The 15,173-nt window shown below is 47.5% G+C and overlaps 5 protein-coding genes across 5 annotated transcripts; 1 reads left to right on the plus strand and 4 right to left on the minus strand.

Moving 5' to 3' along the window:
- Positions 1-2,329: 2,329 nt before the first annotated feature.
- On the plus strand, positions 2,330-3,674 carry N7516_008122 (uncharacterized protein; the record flags this gene model as incomplete). The annotated part of the gene is made up of 3 exons (XM_057220842.1): positions 2,330-2,505; positions 2,642-2,886; positions 3,022-3,674. 3 exons carry the CDS (start codon positions 2,330-2,332, stop codon positions 3,672-3,674), a joined length of 1,074 nt encoding a protein of 357 aa, XP_057071114.1.
- Positions 3,675-6,372: 2,698 nt separating this feature from the next.
- pex13 (peroxin PEX13) lies at positions 6,373-7,900 on the minus strand (the record flags this gene model as incomplete). Its single annotated transcript, XM_057220843.1, has 3 exons — positions 6,373-7,148; positions 7,209-7,751; positions 7,852-7,900. 3 exons carry the CDS (start codon positions 7,898-7,900, stop codon positions 6,373-6,375), a joined length of 1,368 nt encoding a protein of 455 aa, XP_057071115.1.
- A 714-nt stretch (positions 7,901-8,614) lies between these two features.
- On the minus strand, positions 8,615-10,564 carry N7516_008124 (ER oxidoreductin; the record flags this gene model as incomplete). Its single annotated transcript, XM_057220844.1, has 3 exons — positions 8,615-8,759; positions 8,811-10,402; positions 10,463-10,564. 3 exons carry the CDS (start codon positions 10,562-10,564, stop codon positions 8,615-8,617), a joined length of 1,839 nt encoding a protein of 612 aa, XP_057071116.1.
- A 1,290-nt stretch (positions 10,565-11,854) lies between these two features.
- Positions 11,855-12,727, minus strand: N7516_008125 (uncharacterized protein; the record flags this gene model as incomplete). The annotated part of the gene is made up of 1 exon (XM_057220845.1): positions 11,855-12,727. One exon carries the CDS (start codon positions 12,725-12,727, stop codon positions 11,855-11,857), a length of 873 nt encoding a protein of 290 aa, XP_057071117.1.
- Positions 12,728-13,294: 567 nt separating this feature from the next.
- On the minus strand, positions 13,295-14,994 carry N7516_008126 (cytochrome P450; the record flags this gene model as incomplete). Its single annotated transcript, XM_057220846.1, has 5 exons — positions 13,295-13,469; positions 13,523-13,689; positions 13,747-13,854; positions 13,913-14,748; positions 14,805-14,994. The coding sequence occupies 5 exons, from the start codon at positions 14,992-14,994 to the stop codon at positions 13,295-13,297; spliced, it is 1,476 nt and encodes a 491-aa protein (XP_057071118.1).
- Between the last annotated feature and the right edge of the window lie 179 nt (positions 14,995-15,173).

The raw sequence follows: 15,173 nt of genomic DNA on the forward strand, positions 1-15,173 counted from the left end.
ATCTCCGGAAACAGGCGGCTCGAGTGGAGTGGGCTCCACGCGGGATGGCCGTTGTGTTCCCTCCCAAGGGAAGCGCGGTTAATGGGATTTTGTTATGTTTGATACTTAGTTACCTAGGTAGGTATGTATTTATATTAGAAGAGAACATTTGAAGAGAACAAAGTACACCCCGCACTTTTCCAATCGATTGTTGCAAGGGTTTAGTGATTTAGTGATTTAGTGATTTGGGCTTGGATACCTGAAATGAGAGCGGTATTTACGCGCTGGTTGATAATTTTTAACTTTTTTGCTTTTTCCTATTTTTTTCTATTATTCTTCTTTTTTTTATCTGTCTCTTATTATTTAACCCCCTTTCCTACATATTAAATAGTTATTCATTGTACTCTGGTACTTTCACTTCATCCATACGGATCTAATCAAAGCTTCCAGCAAAGATACCACCCATCCCCCCTCGGGGACGAGGATTTCCGCTCCCCGAAAGACAAAAGACAAAAGACAAAACCCTGTAGATCAGTGCATCATCTTCAACCTATGATTCCCAACTGACCAACACACTAGTTCCTGAGTTTTGCGCTGGGAGTTCTAGCCCTTGGAATATGGGCCACGCATGCAGATGATAACGGGGGGCATGTGCACCGTTGTATATGAGCGTAGGATTGAGTGGAGTCGACTAAACCTTGGTAAAACATGAAGATAAATCCACCGGGGATGACTACATCCACAACAGAAGTATATACTCCATACATATGAACTCCATTGTACTACATCACTTATCCCCCCGAGGACATAAGAACGGAGATACTATATTGTACATCCGTACTCGGTATACTTTGGGTAGAAAGTCCCCCAGAAAAGAAAAGAAAAAGAGAAAGAGAAAAAGAGAAAAAGGGAAGAGGTAGCACGGACCTTGCATCGTATGTTTTTAATAAGTCTCGGACGGAGAGGGACTGACTCCGTATATTAACTACAACATATAAATACTATAAATACAAAGGTACTAAAGGGAAATTGGTCCGACAGGGTAACTTTGTCTCGAGACCAAAGCGCATGGAATTTCGCCCCCCTTGATGGGTGCATTACTCCGTATCGTTAACGGGATTAACGGCTTTACCTCCTTGCTTGGGGGAGTGACAGTTGAGATCTGGCACGTTATGGCAGGTGTCATATAGATAATCCATATCTTCTCACGAGTCATATACACACATACCTATAACTATATATATATATATATATATATATATAACATATATTTCTATACCTAGGTAAAATATGTCAAGATTCAATGTGACGTGGCTTATTGATCCACGGAACTGGGGTTTTAGAGGACATTTTTAGCCTCGGACAAAGACCTGTCAGGGAGGATTCGGCCCGCTCCCGGTCTTTTTTGTTCGGATCTGCAGGTTATTTTGTGTTTTAATATTGGATTTTAGTATGATTAGTATGATTCTAATAGAGTACTTTGTATCAGAGTATAGTATACTCCATATGAAGTACTATATCCATAGGTACTCTATATGTTGTACTATCTATTATCTCTACCAAAAAAGAAAAAAAGAAAAGGCAACGGAAAATGCATCCAATTTGCGGCCAGTGCACTGCATGTAATAGTTCGCTTAGGCTGTAAAGGTCAAAAGTACCTTCTCCACTTATTTGTAGCAATAACGATTTAATATAGAAGAAATATAGAAATATTAAAACATGATTAAAATAAATAAAAAAAGCAAATATAAAATACAAAATACAAAATACAAAAAGCACAAAGAATCCTATATCTAGACTCCTACCACAAAAAGACCCTTGGCCCCGGAGATATTCTCCCTATAACAGATATCCCCAAGTTGCCTATAACTAGTTAGCTGGTCCTAGTTGATCCTAGTCCTAGCTGATCCTAGCTGATCCTAGCTGATCCTCACGGTGGTCAAGGCTCAGCCACTGGATCCCCCATCAAATTTGATTTGTCCGGGGAAGCAGGGGGTCGTGCGTCCGCGTGCACGTCGCCGCAAAGAGGAGAGAATTCCCTTGGCCCCCCCTCATCTCTTGCCTCTTTGCTATTTTTCTCTTTTTTTTTATTTCTTTTTCTTTTTCTCTTTTTTTTTATTTCTTTTTCTTTTTCTCTTTTTCTCTTTTTAGATTTCTTGTTTTGATATTTGATATTTGATATTTAAATATTTCATTTGGTTTTTATTTTCTAGAAACATATTATGATTTGCATTCCTTAAACCGAATTTATTATGGACTCTGTTTTGCATATTAATCCCATGAGACCAGTATGATATAGAGGATCCCCCAACTCTATCTCTCTCTTATACATTCTATAATCTCTACAATAATGGAGAATACTTATTCAACCCCCATCTCCCCTCAATCGCCAAACGTCTTTCGACCCCGCCGATCCGATGACTGGCACGAATACCGTGAAATCATCGAACAACTCTACCGCAATGATCAGTTGAAACTACGCGATGTTAAACGCATCATGGAGAGAGATTATAAGTTCTTTGCATCGTATTACTATCCTTTTCTTCTTTATCATCTTCATCTTCATCTTCCTCTTCCTATTTGAATATGCCTAGTGGTATATTCATTTCATATAGATCTTCTCCGTCCTTGGTCACAGTATCACCTAACTCCAGTCCATTAGAGAGAAACAATACAAAGATCGTCTGGCAGCATGGCATGTGCGAAAGAACATCAAAGCCAAGGAAGTCCATCTTATGCTTCGGAAGCAACAGAAGCGCGCCGCCCAAGGCAAACAGACAGCATTCCGCGTAAACGGTCAGAACGTCGATCCAAAACGTATCGCCCGTTTCGTGCGTCGTTATGGAACATCATGGGATACCAATCGAGGCAAAGAACCAGAGACTGAGACCCAAAGCCCAGAACCTCGTGAGTTGACCTCAATATCTCGAGTCGATATAGACCATACCATGGATGTTATAGATGTCATGGATGATGTCTTAGCTATATCAACTCCCCCCAAACTCCCCAATATGTGTTGTATACATACTAACAATTCCATAGAAACACCATCCGACATGACCTGCTACACACCAGAACCAACAGACGAACACAGCGTCACAACACCCATCTCACCACTCCCGGACATGCAATCGCCAACCCGAGAGATGCCTCCCTACCCACTCGGCTCATACGGTAAATCCACGGCCGTTCCGGTGAGTGTGAGTGTACCGAATGATATTGATGGAAGATATCTCGCTCTAGACCCAAACCACCTCGAAAACCTGCCCGATCTGGAACTAGAAGAGACACCGCCCATGCCGATGTCTATGCACCCAATCCAGCCTCAGCCACGCCACATCCAGTCCTATCACCATTCAATAGGCAACCATCTCTCGCACGGTGCACATGGGTCTCACAACTCCCACCCATCGCACCCTGTACACGGTTCTCATGCATCCCATGCCGTGCACAACCCTCACAATGCTCATTCCTCGCACGCGTCTCACGCGCATGGTCACCATGGCCCCGCACCGAGGGATCTAGAGGATGCACCGAGTGAAGTGGATACGCACCCGCCGGACTGGAATACGGTTGAGTCGTTCCAGACGAGGCTGCAGGATTTGGATTTCACGCTTACGCAGTCGATGTCGAAGTGGGCTAGGGATCAGGATCCTAACCATGAGCCTCCTCACCATGAGGGGTTGGGGATGTAATTTTTGATTTTTTGATGGTTTTGGTTTTGATTTGAGGTTCTCTTTTTTTATCTCTTTCTTTTCGTTTCAATGCTTTTTTTTTCGACTGCCCTATTCGTCATTTGCTTTCTATCTATGTCTTGATTTCCCCCCTACTTTCCCCATCAGCGTGTGAGCCCGTTTTCTTTCTTTCTCTCTTCTTGTCTTTTCTCTATGTATATGGTTCATGTGCTCTGTTCCCATCATCTCCCTTCCAAACATAGCCCAGGGGAGGAAGACTCATAGCAAGGGCGTTCTTATTATGGCTTCTCCGCGTTTTAGATTGGTGATCTATGCATTATGGCATCTGAATTTCTGTATATCCTTTGTGCTGGCTATCAAGTATGGGTAGCACGAGAAGGGGGGGCACACGTCTCAGCTCAACAATACCTATCCATCCGCTCGACCGACATCATCCTCCCCTCTCGAACCAATCCCGGTTCCAGTCCCAGTCTCAGCTATGTCTCACCCGACACGACATTTCCTCGAAGACACAAGAAACAACCCTGGAAACGACTGTGCTGCAACCCCGGTCTTGAAAATCGCTGCCCAACACTTCTACCACACAACCCCGGTCAATTTACCGTTTCTCCCGGCGATCATACTTCACTTCATCCTAGACAACATCCTAGACAAACTTAACTGTGTACCAGCCCTACAACCTTTCCAGGATTCCCCATGCACAACATATCCCAGATGGACACGACTGCGACCTGCCATGCTGAAATCAAGTATCTCAAACAGCCAGTTCCTCGTGGGACTTATTGTAACACACTCTACTATGCATAGTCGCTACATATATAGTCCCAACCAGCAAACCCAGATTAGCCGGGATAACGTATATATGTAGGTAGCGATATGTGACACAACTCGGAGAGAAGGAAACATAGAAAACGTAGTGCAAAAGCATTGGAATGAATGGACGAACAACCGTTATCTACAACGCATTCCAAAAAGCAAAACTAGATCCATCTAAGCGTTTAAGCAGATTATACTCCGTACTCAGTAAGTACAACATCCGCCGGAAGTACGGAGTACCAAGATAAAAGTACCAACACGATATCAATATAATTCCAAATTCCAAATCCAAGAGTGGATGAATGAATATGTAGAACAGAGCGCATGGAGTACAACACACAGCAAAAAGGCAACAACCATCGACCCCCCTTACTCCGTACTCCGATCTCCATTACCCCAGTACCATACATATGTCGCAAACAATATACGGAGTACGGAGTACGGAGTAAAATGTAAATATAAATTGTCTTTGACAAATAACCAAATAACCAAATAAGCCTCCAAAAAGCCAAAACGGCCCTAACTACTTCGAATCTCAAAATACCACAACCGGATCTCAAACCGGATATACAGAATACAGAATAGGGAATAGGGAATAGGGAAAACAAAATCCAAATCTAAACTCACGCAAAAACAAAGCCAAAGCCAAGCCACCCCCCCGAATTTGCCTCACAGCCGGAACCGCAATAGTCAAGACGGAATGAAAACACAACCGGGAGTGCTTAGTCTGGAGGCGAAAAAGGGCCTTATCTGCAGGGAGCCGAATGCAGCTGGTGGATAAGTTCGAACATGACTCGAAGTGGAAAGGGTAGACTATGCTTGAATGGGGGATTTACGCAGGGAGCAGGGGGGGGCTTTGGGGTTTGGGAAGCGAGATGACGTGGGCGGGTATGTGCACCTGCATGGAAGGGGGTTGATTTGGTCTTGGATTTTGTCTTGGATTTGGGTTTGGATTGGATTTAGATTTAGATTTACATTTAGATTTAGGGGGTTGGGGATGGATGGGTTAGGGCTGTACATGTAGTACACTACACCTACACCTACACTGCAGTATTAATAGTAAATAATTGTACGGATTCCTGCATATCATACGAAGGCGATGTTGGAGAGGAGTTTGATTAGGGTATGCAATTTCAGTGCGGATTGGGAATATGTGGTAAAAGCAAGATTGATATTCGATGTATCCAGTGTCAGAATCAGACTCAAGCGGTGGAGATGGGTCCGGATATGTGCCGGGAGCGGACGGGACGGGTATGATGGCCCACTGTGGGCCACACGAGGGATATTCCACGAGGGGGGAGTGATCCGTGTTGAAGGGGAGGATGTACGGAGGTTGGAGGACTGGATAGGGGTATATTGGTACTTTTGTGGTTACGGAAGGGGAAGGAGGGGGGGCTTTTGTTTCGAACTAGAACTAACTAGTGGGGGGGTTTTCAAGGTTGCGGTGTGTATGTGGTGCATTGCACTAAAGTACTAAATACATAAGCCAAATGGGATAGGGGACCGTCGCTAAAATGAATCCAATCCGATGGAATGACAGAAGGGGAAGGAAACGCCAAGATTGAAAAGAAAAGGAGAAAGAGTGGAAAATAGAGACTACCCAGGCGATACTGGGTAGGGAGAGGATAACCACTGGCATCATAGTAGATCACAATTCAGCAGAAGGATCGAGGAGACCAAAAGGCACGCTCGGGGGATATAAGGATGAGCATAATACTCGAAGGGATGGGAGCTTTTGGCCGGTTAACGTCACTATCAGAAAATCATACCCTGCTCCAACATGTCTAGCAATTCAAAGACAAAGGCAGACAGAGACAAGTAGAAGAAGGAAGCCCAAGTCAAGCACAGGGCAAAGTCTATGACATGGCTCACGGCTCATGGCTCATGAGTAGAAAGTGCTCTTTTGGAAGCTCTCAGGCGAGATATCACCAATCTTGCTGTTAATCTCGGGCTTTCCCAGAGACGACAGACTCTGTGTGCGACCTGCGGCCACAGGGTCGTCCTTCATTGTAGAAGTGCGAGTAGCAGGCTCACTGCCTGCTGTGATAGCCTGCTGATTGGGCCGGCGCTGGATAGTCTCCAGGTATGGGCCGGGGAGATATCCGACACGACCATCGCGGGCACGGCAGCGCCACCACTCTGAGGCATTGCCCATAGGATCAGACTTGCTGAGAACAGCGACGATGTCGCCCTTCTTCACAGCCAGGTCGATTCCATTGCTCTCCTGGGTCTCGGGGGTGTAGTCGTAGAGGAGACGGCAGAAGTCCAACTTGGCCGGGTCGAGCGATGCTGAGCCCGGCTCACCGTTGGGACCGACGAGTTGGCGGCGTTTCGCCTCTTCCTCCTGGGATCGGGCCATAGTCTTGATGAGCTTGCCCATCAGATAGGGAAGGCCGAATAGGGCAATCAGAAACATGAAGAAGGGCTTCTTGGATGGCTTGGTGGGAGCTGGTGAGCCATCGGGGAGTGTAGTAGCGCCGCGGCCGCCCATGAAAGCTGCAAAGGCAGCGGGGGTCAAAGAAGTTGCATCAGCTGGCGGAGGACGTCCTGTAAGCTTAGCGATCAATGTGCGGAACCACCGAATGAGGGTGAAAATGCCCAAGGCTGAGCCGAGGGTTGTGCGCAGGTTTCCAAATTGTTCCGCGACCGAGACCATTGCTATAGAAATGAGTTAGCGAGTGTCCATCATATGTATTTTCTTTCGCGAGGAAGACAAACCGAAAAATGAACTGTGCGTAGCCATGTATGTGCTCTCGAGCATCTGAGCAAAGCCACCAAACGCACCAACGATACTCTCAATCATGTGGAAAGTGGCCTGGGTGCTCTGCCCGAACGAGTTCGTCAGGCTGTTCGGATCATTGGGATCTTGTCCCGGCATGCCGCCGTACATCCCTCCCATCCCTCCCATACCGCCCATGCCACCACCATACATGCCACCTCCGTAGCCTCCATAACCGCCGCCGCCATACATGGAGCCCATGCCGCCCATGGAGCCGAAGCGGGAGTAGGGTGACCCCATGGAACCCATGCCACCCATGCCACTCATGCCGCCGTAGCTGGATCCGTACGCGCCTGTTCCAAGGCGCGAGGCTCCATATGGCGAGTAGTTATTGGCGGTGTTGTTGACTACGGAGTTGAGAGCGCTGGGACGGGAGGGAAGGTCGGGGGCGGTGGACGTTGATACTGCGGGGTTGGATGTGGTAGTCATCGCGGTCGAGGCAGCAGGACTACCGGCGATAGGTGCTGTTGATAATGCGTTTCCTGGAGAGAAGAAGAGGGGATGTTAGTTGAGGGTGGACACTGTGGGTTGGGTTGATTCTTGTGGCGCTAGGATATCGGCTATCGAGAGAACGACACTCACCAGCTGCACCTGCTCTCTCCCACGGTTTCGGTGGCGAAGGCGTCGCCATGGTGTTAGATATTAGTGTAGTCGCATCTATATACGATATATATTGTATTCAGATAGATTCGGCGCGAGACTGGAAGGGTGAGAGGAGAGAGAAGAGAAAAGAAAAGGACGCATGTGGCCGGGAGTGGAGATGCCGAGGTCGGGGTTTGCCGAAGAATACGGGGTATCTTCTGCTTAGTACGCAGACCTGACTATATAATTGTGGATGGTTTGTATTTTATTGTATGAAGATTATGAAGACCATGAAGATTGAATAAGTCCATGTAATCTCTAATTATCACATTCATCTTGTTCTGTTCCTGTTCGCCTTACCCCGTTGGCTCTCTTCCATTTTGGCAAAATCTCTTCGGTGGCAAATGCATGTACCTGGGAGGCGACCGAGGTAATCGAAGATTTAAGGACAAAGTAGATCGAATTAGTGGAGTCATATGTTATACATATGTCTAGCTACATACTGATATACTGGCTGCTATATACACATTTATATCTATATGTAGCCCGTGTAACTCGGCTGCATTTCCCTCCACAGGCCAAAACTCGGCCTAAACGTGAACACATCCCTACAGTAATCCAACCTGAAGAAAACTTGAAGGATAAAGGAGTATATATTCGCACAAGTACTCCGAAAAAAAGGAAAAAATCAAAAAATCACACCAGACAAAGTCTATCAACGCCATATGTACAGATGCCAATGCAAAGATGAAATACAGGGAACTCATAACTCGTCACGATTAGCATAGGCAGCTGGTTGAGTATGCGGACGCGGCTGGGGTGCCTTGAGCTTCCACATGCGTGGAGGCACCGGCAATCCGAGCCAGTAATTATACAATCGGATGGCTTCCGAGCCGCCGATTTGAAAACTGCGAGAGTCAGGATCAGTCTGATTAAAGCAAACCCAGGCTCAAACTTACATTGTATGTGGGAGGTCCATCCAAGACCGCCAGATATACCCAACCGTACCCCAGACCATATCCCACTCGGACTTGAGATCCTCCCAGAAGCCGTCGTCTGGGCCGGGCGGTTTGCGCTCCCAGGGGTACCGCTCGGGTGCCTCGCCCCGGCCGTATACATACCCGTCTTCGGGTCCTTCGCCTTCGAAGTAGAAGTTGTTATTGCCGTCCCTGAACACGCGCCTGTTGTTGCCGAGGGCGTTGGCGTGGTGGGAGGAGGGTACAGCGCCGTGAACGGGGAACATGTGAGTGGTACCGGTCAGCAGAGCTCGCTGCATACTGCGCGAAGCAGCGATACTGTGCGAGATGCGCCCGAGGGTATTGATGAGGGCGACCAGCTCGGTACGGCGTAGGGGCGGGTTCTCGCCGTTCTTGGTTTCGTCATATTCGAACAGGACCTTGAGCGCGGTTCCGTACCCGTTTACTTGGAGCTTACCCCAGAGGCGGCACTTGTCGCAGCCCACACAGTCCATCAGGCGACTGACATTGCGGAAGCGGTTGCGGAAATCCTCTTTCAGACCGAGGCCGTTGGCATCTTGGAACATGATCTTTTCGTCAAAGATTTGGGGGAGTTCTGACAGGGTGCCTGTCAGCTTGTTCATGCGCTTTTTGGTCTCGCGGTCTTGCACTGGGTCACTGGCGCAGAAGGTGTACCCGTCCAGGTGTTTGCGCAGTTTTGACACAGCGCGCGATACTAGCGCGTAGTTGAAGTACATGTTTGAGATGCGCTCCGGATGGTCGAGGAGGCGTTCCTTGAAGCATTGTACGTTGGGGTGCCATTGGCCTGTGGTTTGGTTGAGGTAGTCCCAGCACAGATGTGTCGAAATGGACGCATGCATGCCGCTTAGCAGCCGGTGGAACACCCGCTTCTCTAAGCACTCGTTGTCCAGCGGTAGGCCTTCTACTCGCTGCGACTCCTTGTGAAGCACGTTGCGGAAGTCAGAGGCTGCCTGGAGGCCGCCCATCGGGACGTTCGCCGACTGCTCGTCCAGCTCATCAGCCACGGACTTCAAGAAGCAGTTTTCGCTGTAGATAGCATTCCACACTTGTTGTGCGCCTGCTCCACTGTATCCGGTAAACCGCTCTGGGTTGTCCACCAAGCTCACATAGTCTCCCTTCCCAGTGGAACCCTCGTCCTCGGGGACACAGTAGTCTCGATCTTCACATTCATCATCGTATTCCACGACACAACTCTCGCCGACGTCTTCACCCAGCTCTCCCTGGAGTGGGCGTTCTTTCGGACGCTCGGCTTGGATATTGCGAGGTGGATGGTTCGCCTTGGGACCCTCTAGTTTGCTGAGTTCTTCCGCACGCCATGTCAGTGGGATATCCTCCTCTGAGTCAATGGTGTTCACGGCGCAAGCGATGTTGCCACACATGCTATTAGCATCACTCCAGAAGGGACACTCTTTATTGAATAGGTTGAGGCGATAGTACGAGAAGAAATCCGTTTCTTGCGTGAGGGAGTTGAGTGTTGTGAAAATCAGATCGTTCATGCCGTTAATCTCGCCATACGAAACACAAGCATCCGATACCATGGCCGAGGGTTCAAGCTAAAGCAAATGGACTGTTAGCTATCTATATGGAGTATCCGAGTTTGGGACAAAACTTACAGCACACTTGGTTGGGTCCAGTGCAATATTATGAACGTTGGCATGGCTCAAGCCAGCAAGTGCGAACACTGCGGCATAAAGCAGCCTCGATGCAGACCGCATCTTGGTCTCCGACTTGTAGTATATGTAGATCAAGCGCGTAGAATTGTCAGGTTGTTGTATATGCAAGGTGGCGCGAAGGCCAAAGATTGAACGGGAGGGTCTGTTCGGTGGTAGTAAGTCGTGGGGTTCGCTGAGTGATGGTTTATAAAGAAGAAAACAATCTCAATCAGATCAAAGAAAGACAAAAATAACAGAAGCAAGAATGTCAAGGTCTGCAAAGTGGACAAGCTGGCCTGGAAATGCGCGGAGGATCTGCCGATCGCCAAGAAATGATAATGGCCTGATTGATAATGGCCTCTGATTGGCTGGCCAGTTGGCTTATTGAGGTCCAAATTGGAAAGTGGCAAGATGGAAAGTCATGGATGTGGTGCCATAGGATAGTGCCATCTTACTATTGTAGTACATTTCAAGGTTAGTATAGCATAATATCTATATAGTACAACTGGTCTACAGCCATTCATATCCCCTGTTCATTCACCTAACTAACCATATCTGAAACGGCGTACAAAGGTTCTTTGTCTTTGTGCTGAAGCCATCAGCTCAGAATTATGTGAGTTATTATTGGCAGGTAAATGCTAGACGGATATATGAATAAAAATGTATGGTGAAGGCAGCAACAAAGCCATATTTGCTCAAATGCCCGGTTAACGCGCACTTGGCTTATCGCCTCGTCTGTTTTGCACTTGCACGCTACACAAAATATATATCACAAAAATACTATAGCAGTCTTTCATTTTGACCGAAATAAGACACAACCGGGTAACAAGGGGTCGATTAAATGATTTAGTAAATACTTACTATGAATTCTGCTAACCTGGAGGTCCCAAACTTGGAACTATACTTATATGAGCCTAAAGCCACCCAGAGAATGTCTCTGAAGGACCACGGCGACTAAATCTACTAGGTGATAATTTTCTGTATACAAAACATCCTCATGCAGTAGTATATTATCCAAATGTTATTTTTCCAAAAAAAAAAAAAAAAGAGCAATACATAGTCTATAAAAACAAAGGCAAGTATGAAAAACTATCGATCTAAAGTCAGTATAAGCAATAACCACAAAGCCAACCAATATTCTTAAACTCATCGACATTCAATACCCAATCCTAACATATATGTAATCTGAGATCCAAATTGGGAAACTCAAACGGGTTTCGTTGCCCATTACCCCGTCAATGCTGATAATTTCAACGACGAGCGCCAGGGTCCGGACGGGAGTCGCTATTCAAAGTCTCCCCGGCATAGGCATTCAAAACAGACACAGCATCACCAGTGTTAGGGGCTGGTACATTAGACGGGAGTTGCATACCAGCTGGGGGGCTGCACAGACGTCTTCGGTGCACCAGGCAGAGCACGTCCACCGGGGAGGTTGAGTGGGGTGAAAAGGGAGCTAACACCTGGAAGAACCGGGTCCGGAAGAACGCCATTCGTCTGGATATTACGGAGTGGAGCTGCCATTTGAGGCATCGAGGGTGTTAGTCTAGCATTTCCATGACGTCGCGGACGAGCACCTGGTTCAGGGTATGGGGCAGCACGATGGCGAGTTGCTCGTGCCACGCCGTAAACAGTATCTGTTGGAGCGGGCATAGTGATATTGACACGTGGGTGGGTGCGGACCGGCCCAGAACTCTTTGTGGCCTTGGTGACTGGTCCAGCGCCGCCGGGTGTATAGTATGGAGGGCCGTCAATATGCACGATACTGGCCGGCTGCTGAACGGTATTGGGTGCAGGGAGCTCGCGGGGGAAGACTCTCATCTCGGTTAATTGCCAACTCGCTAGTAGCTGTTCCAATTGATCGGCTACGCGGGTGTGGTCTCGGCCGTGGAGAAGGTCTGCAATGGTGTAGCCCAGCTGGGCTTGGGTATACCAGCAGGAATACCCGAACTCGGTACCGAAGTAATTCTGATGGCGTTGAGCGCGGGCAGTGAAGTAATGTAGGGGAGCATCGCGGACGATGGAGCTGGGTGGATAACTTAAACCCATTGCCTCTCCGGCTCGTCGAAGGGTCGAGAGCTGGAGATTGAGCTGGCCCATCCGGCCAATGATGTCGTCTTGGTTTGCTGGGTAGTTGTTTCTAAGGCCATGGATGATCTGCTGCATGAGGGTCCAGAAATTAGCATGCTCATCGCTGAACTCTCCGGACGCCGATCTGCGTCCTGACATGGCTGCGGTTTGATAGATAGATTAGTGGGATGGTAGTGGATAGTGATGGAGCTAGCCTCGTAAGTTCGAGGACGTGAAAGTGATTGTTCTATGTGAAAGACAAACAAGGTACGAATAGTCTGATAAAGGTCAATCGGCAAAGTTGTAGAAGAATGAGTAGAATATGGTCTGATGAGTTGGATATGGCCGGTGACCTCGAGGTTTATATATGCCTTTCGAGGTCGGCTTAGCGGGTCGAGTAAACAAGGAAGTATTCTTATACACAAAGAATATATAAACGGAAAAGACTAAAAGAGTAGAATGGCATTGAGCTTGTGGTTTTGTTGTCTTTGTTACTCCAACAAAGCATCGGAGATACTAGGATGATAACAAAGTAATCAGCGTATCCAAGATTCCAGTTATAGATTGTGCTTGCTGACCACGTGTGATCACAGCTGCTTGTCTTCTGGTTGGTAGGGTTGATCATGAGCTTGATATTCAATATAATTTTTGAGCCGATGCTCGGGTGTAATCATGATCGCATAAAGATGAACCCCTCGATATAGCTGTGAAGTCAAAACACGCAAGCTACGGGTTAGGAACCCGTTTAATGCTGACTCTGAGTCCATCACCTCTTGCCTTTGGAACACCAAATCCATACTCCCTATGTGTGACGATGTTGTCTGCCGTCACTCCATATAGGTCCATATCGAATTTCCGTACTATCATGGAAATGACCAGGTATAACTCCGCCAAAGCCAGACTAGATTCCAGGTAAGCCTTGGGAATACAGGGAGGAAGTAGGGTATAACTTACTGGTTGCCCAGACACTGCCTAGAACCCTTACTGAAGGTGACAATCATATGCTCCAGGCGCTGGCCGGCTGTTTCAGCCCGGATCCAGCGTTCAGGATCAAAGGTATGCGGATTAGGGAACAAATCCTTATTTGTATGAACAAAATGAGTCGAAGTACTCATTAGGGACTGTTGAGGTGCATGGATGCGTTAGCGTTGTCGATCTCGGAAAATATAGGACCTTACGTTTGGTGGAATTGTCCACTGCTTGTATTTCAGGGCTTCATCGGGTGCACGTCGGGGAAGACGAGTTATGACACCGGAGAGCCGCAGTCCCTCATTTATCACTCCTCTCTGGAACAAAGTTCGTTAGTTAGCCTCGTCTTGGAATACCACATATTACATTGCTTACCATATAGGGCAGTTTTTCAAGTTCGGCCCATGTGCTAGACGGGAATTGTTCAAGCTCCTCACGGAGCTTTAGAAGCAAGGCCTTGTCATTGAGCAAGTGGAACATGCAGATCTTCAATGTTCCTGTTGTGGTCTCTGTGCCTCCACCGATCAACGAAAAGCCTTCGTCTTGCAGGCGATCTAGTGTTCTTTCTTGCGAAGGCAAGGAAGGGTCACATAGAGCACCGAACATTGTTACTTGGCCGTCCACTTTACCTCCACTTTGAAGTGCAACGTCTGCTTGCGCACGAACCAGTTTTTGCAGTCGCAAGATGTTGGCTGCATGGGGCCAAAGCTTTCCAAGCACCTCATCAGGGATGAACTTTGACAGATCCAAAAGGAAAGGGAAAAACTTCAACACATGAACTACAGAGGCAAGACTCAAGATAGAGTCTGCAACTTCGTTGTTGAAATTGACATCATCCAAGTAGTCAAGGCTCACACCATGCGCGTACTCCGAGATAATATCCGCAGTCAGAGCCGAAGATGCAGCATCCAGCTGTACAATTGTGCCTTGATCACAGGCTAGGTTGAGCCGCTTGACGAGCTTCTGCACCTTGCGCTGGATCATGTCTTCCAGGCCTGCAATTGATTTCTTGGAGAAATAGTTGCTCAGGATAGATCGACGCGAACTGTGCAGGCTGTGATCCACAGTCGCGAACATGGACATTGGTTGACCTGCCAGCCGCACAAGTCTCGGGTCTTTGTCACGCCTCCTGGTTGGGCCAGCATAGATCTCCGTATAAAACTCGGGATCTGCCACATGAAGCTCGTGAGGAGTAATTCGCACAATAGGACCTTGACAATATTTAGTTTTGAGATATGATCCAATGTCACAAATGGTAATTCCTTACCATATTGCTCATGCATTCTCTCTATCTCCCACAAATACCGGCCACCCAAGACCACATTGTAGTAAAATTCATATAAACTTGTTAGGGCAGCTAGTTTCGGCCCAGGGAACTTGCTCAGGGGATGGAATTGTAGCCGGTAGATCACCACCCCGAAAACGAAGGAAAAGAAACCGAACCACAGTAGTAGCATGGTGATGTGTTTGATGCTGAAAATCCAGCCGAAGTTTGAGAGACAATTTACCAACCGCTAGGGGTTATGTTCGTGTATAAATCCGAATTGAGAATGTTTACCAATCGCTCTAGCTGGGATTGGATACCGAGTACCGGAGTAGAAACGCTAACGTGAGCTAAACTTATGATTGCTACGTG

Source organism: Penicillium verrucosum, assembly GCF_028828655.1.
Source record: "Penicillium verrucosum strain IBT 35672 chromosome Unknown utg000003l_segment0_segment0, whole genome shotgun sequence".
Lineage (NCBI taxonomy): Eukaryota > Fungi > Ascomycota > Eurotiomycetes > Eurotiales > Aspergillaceae > Penicillium > Penicillium verrucosum.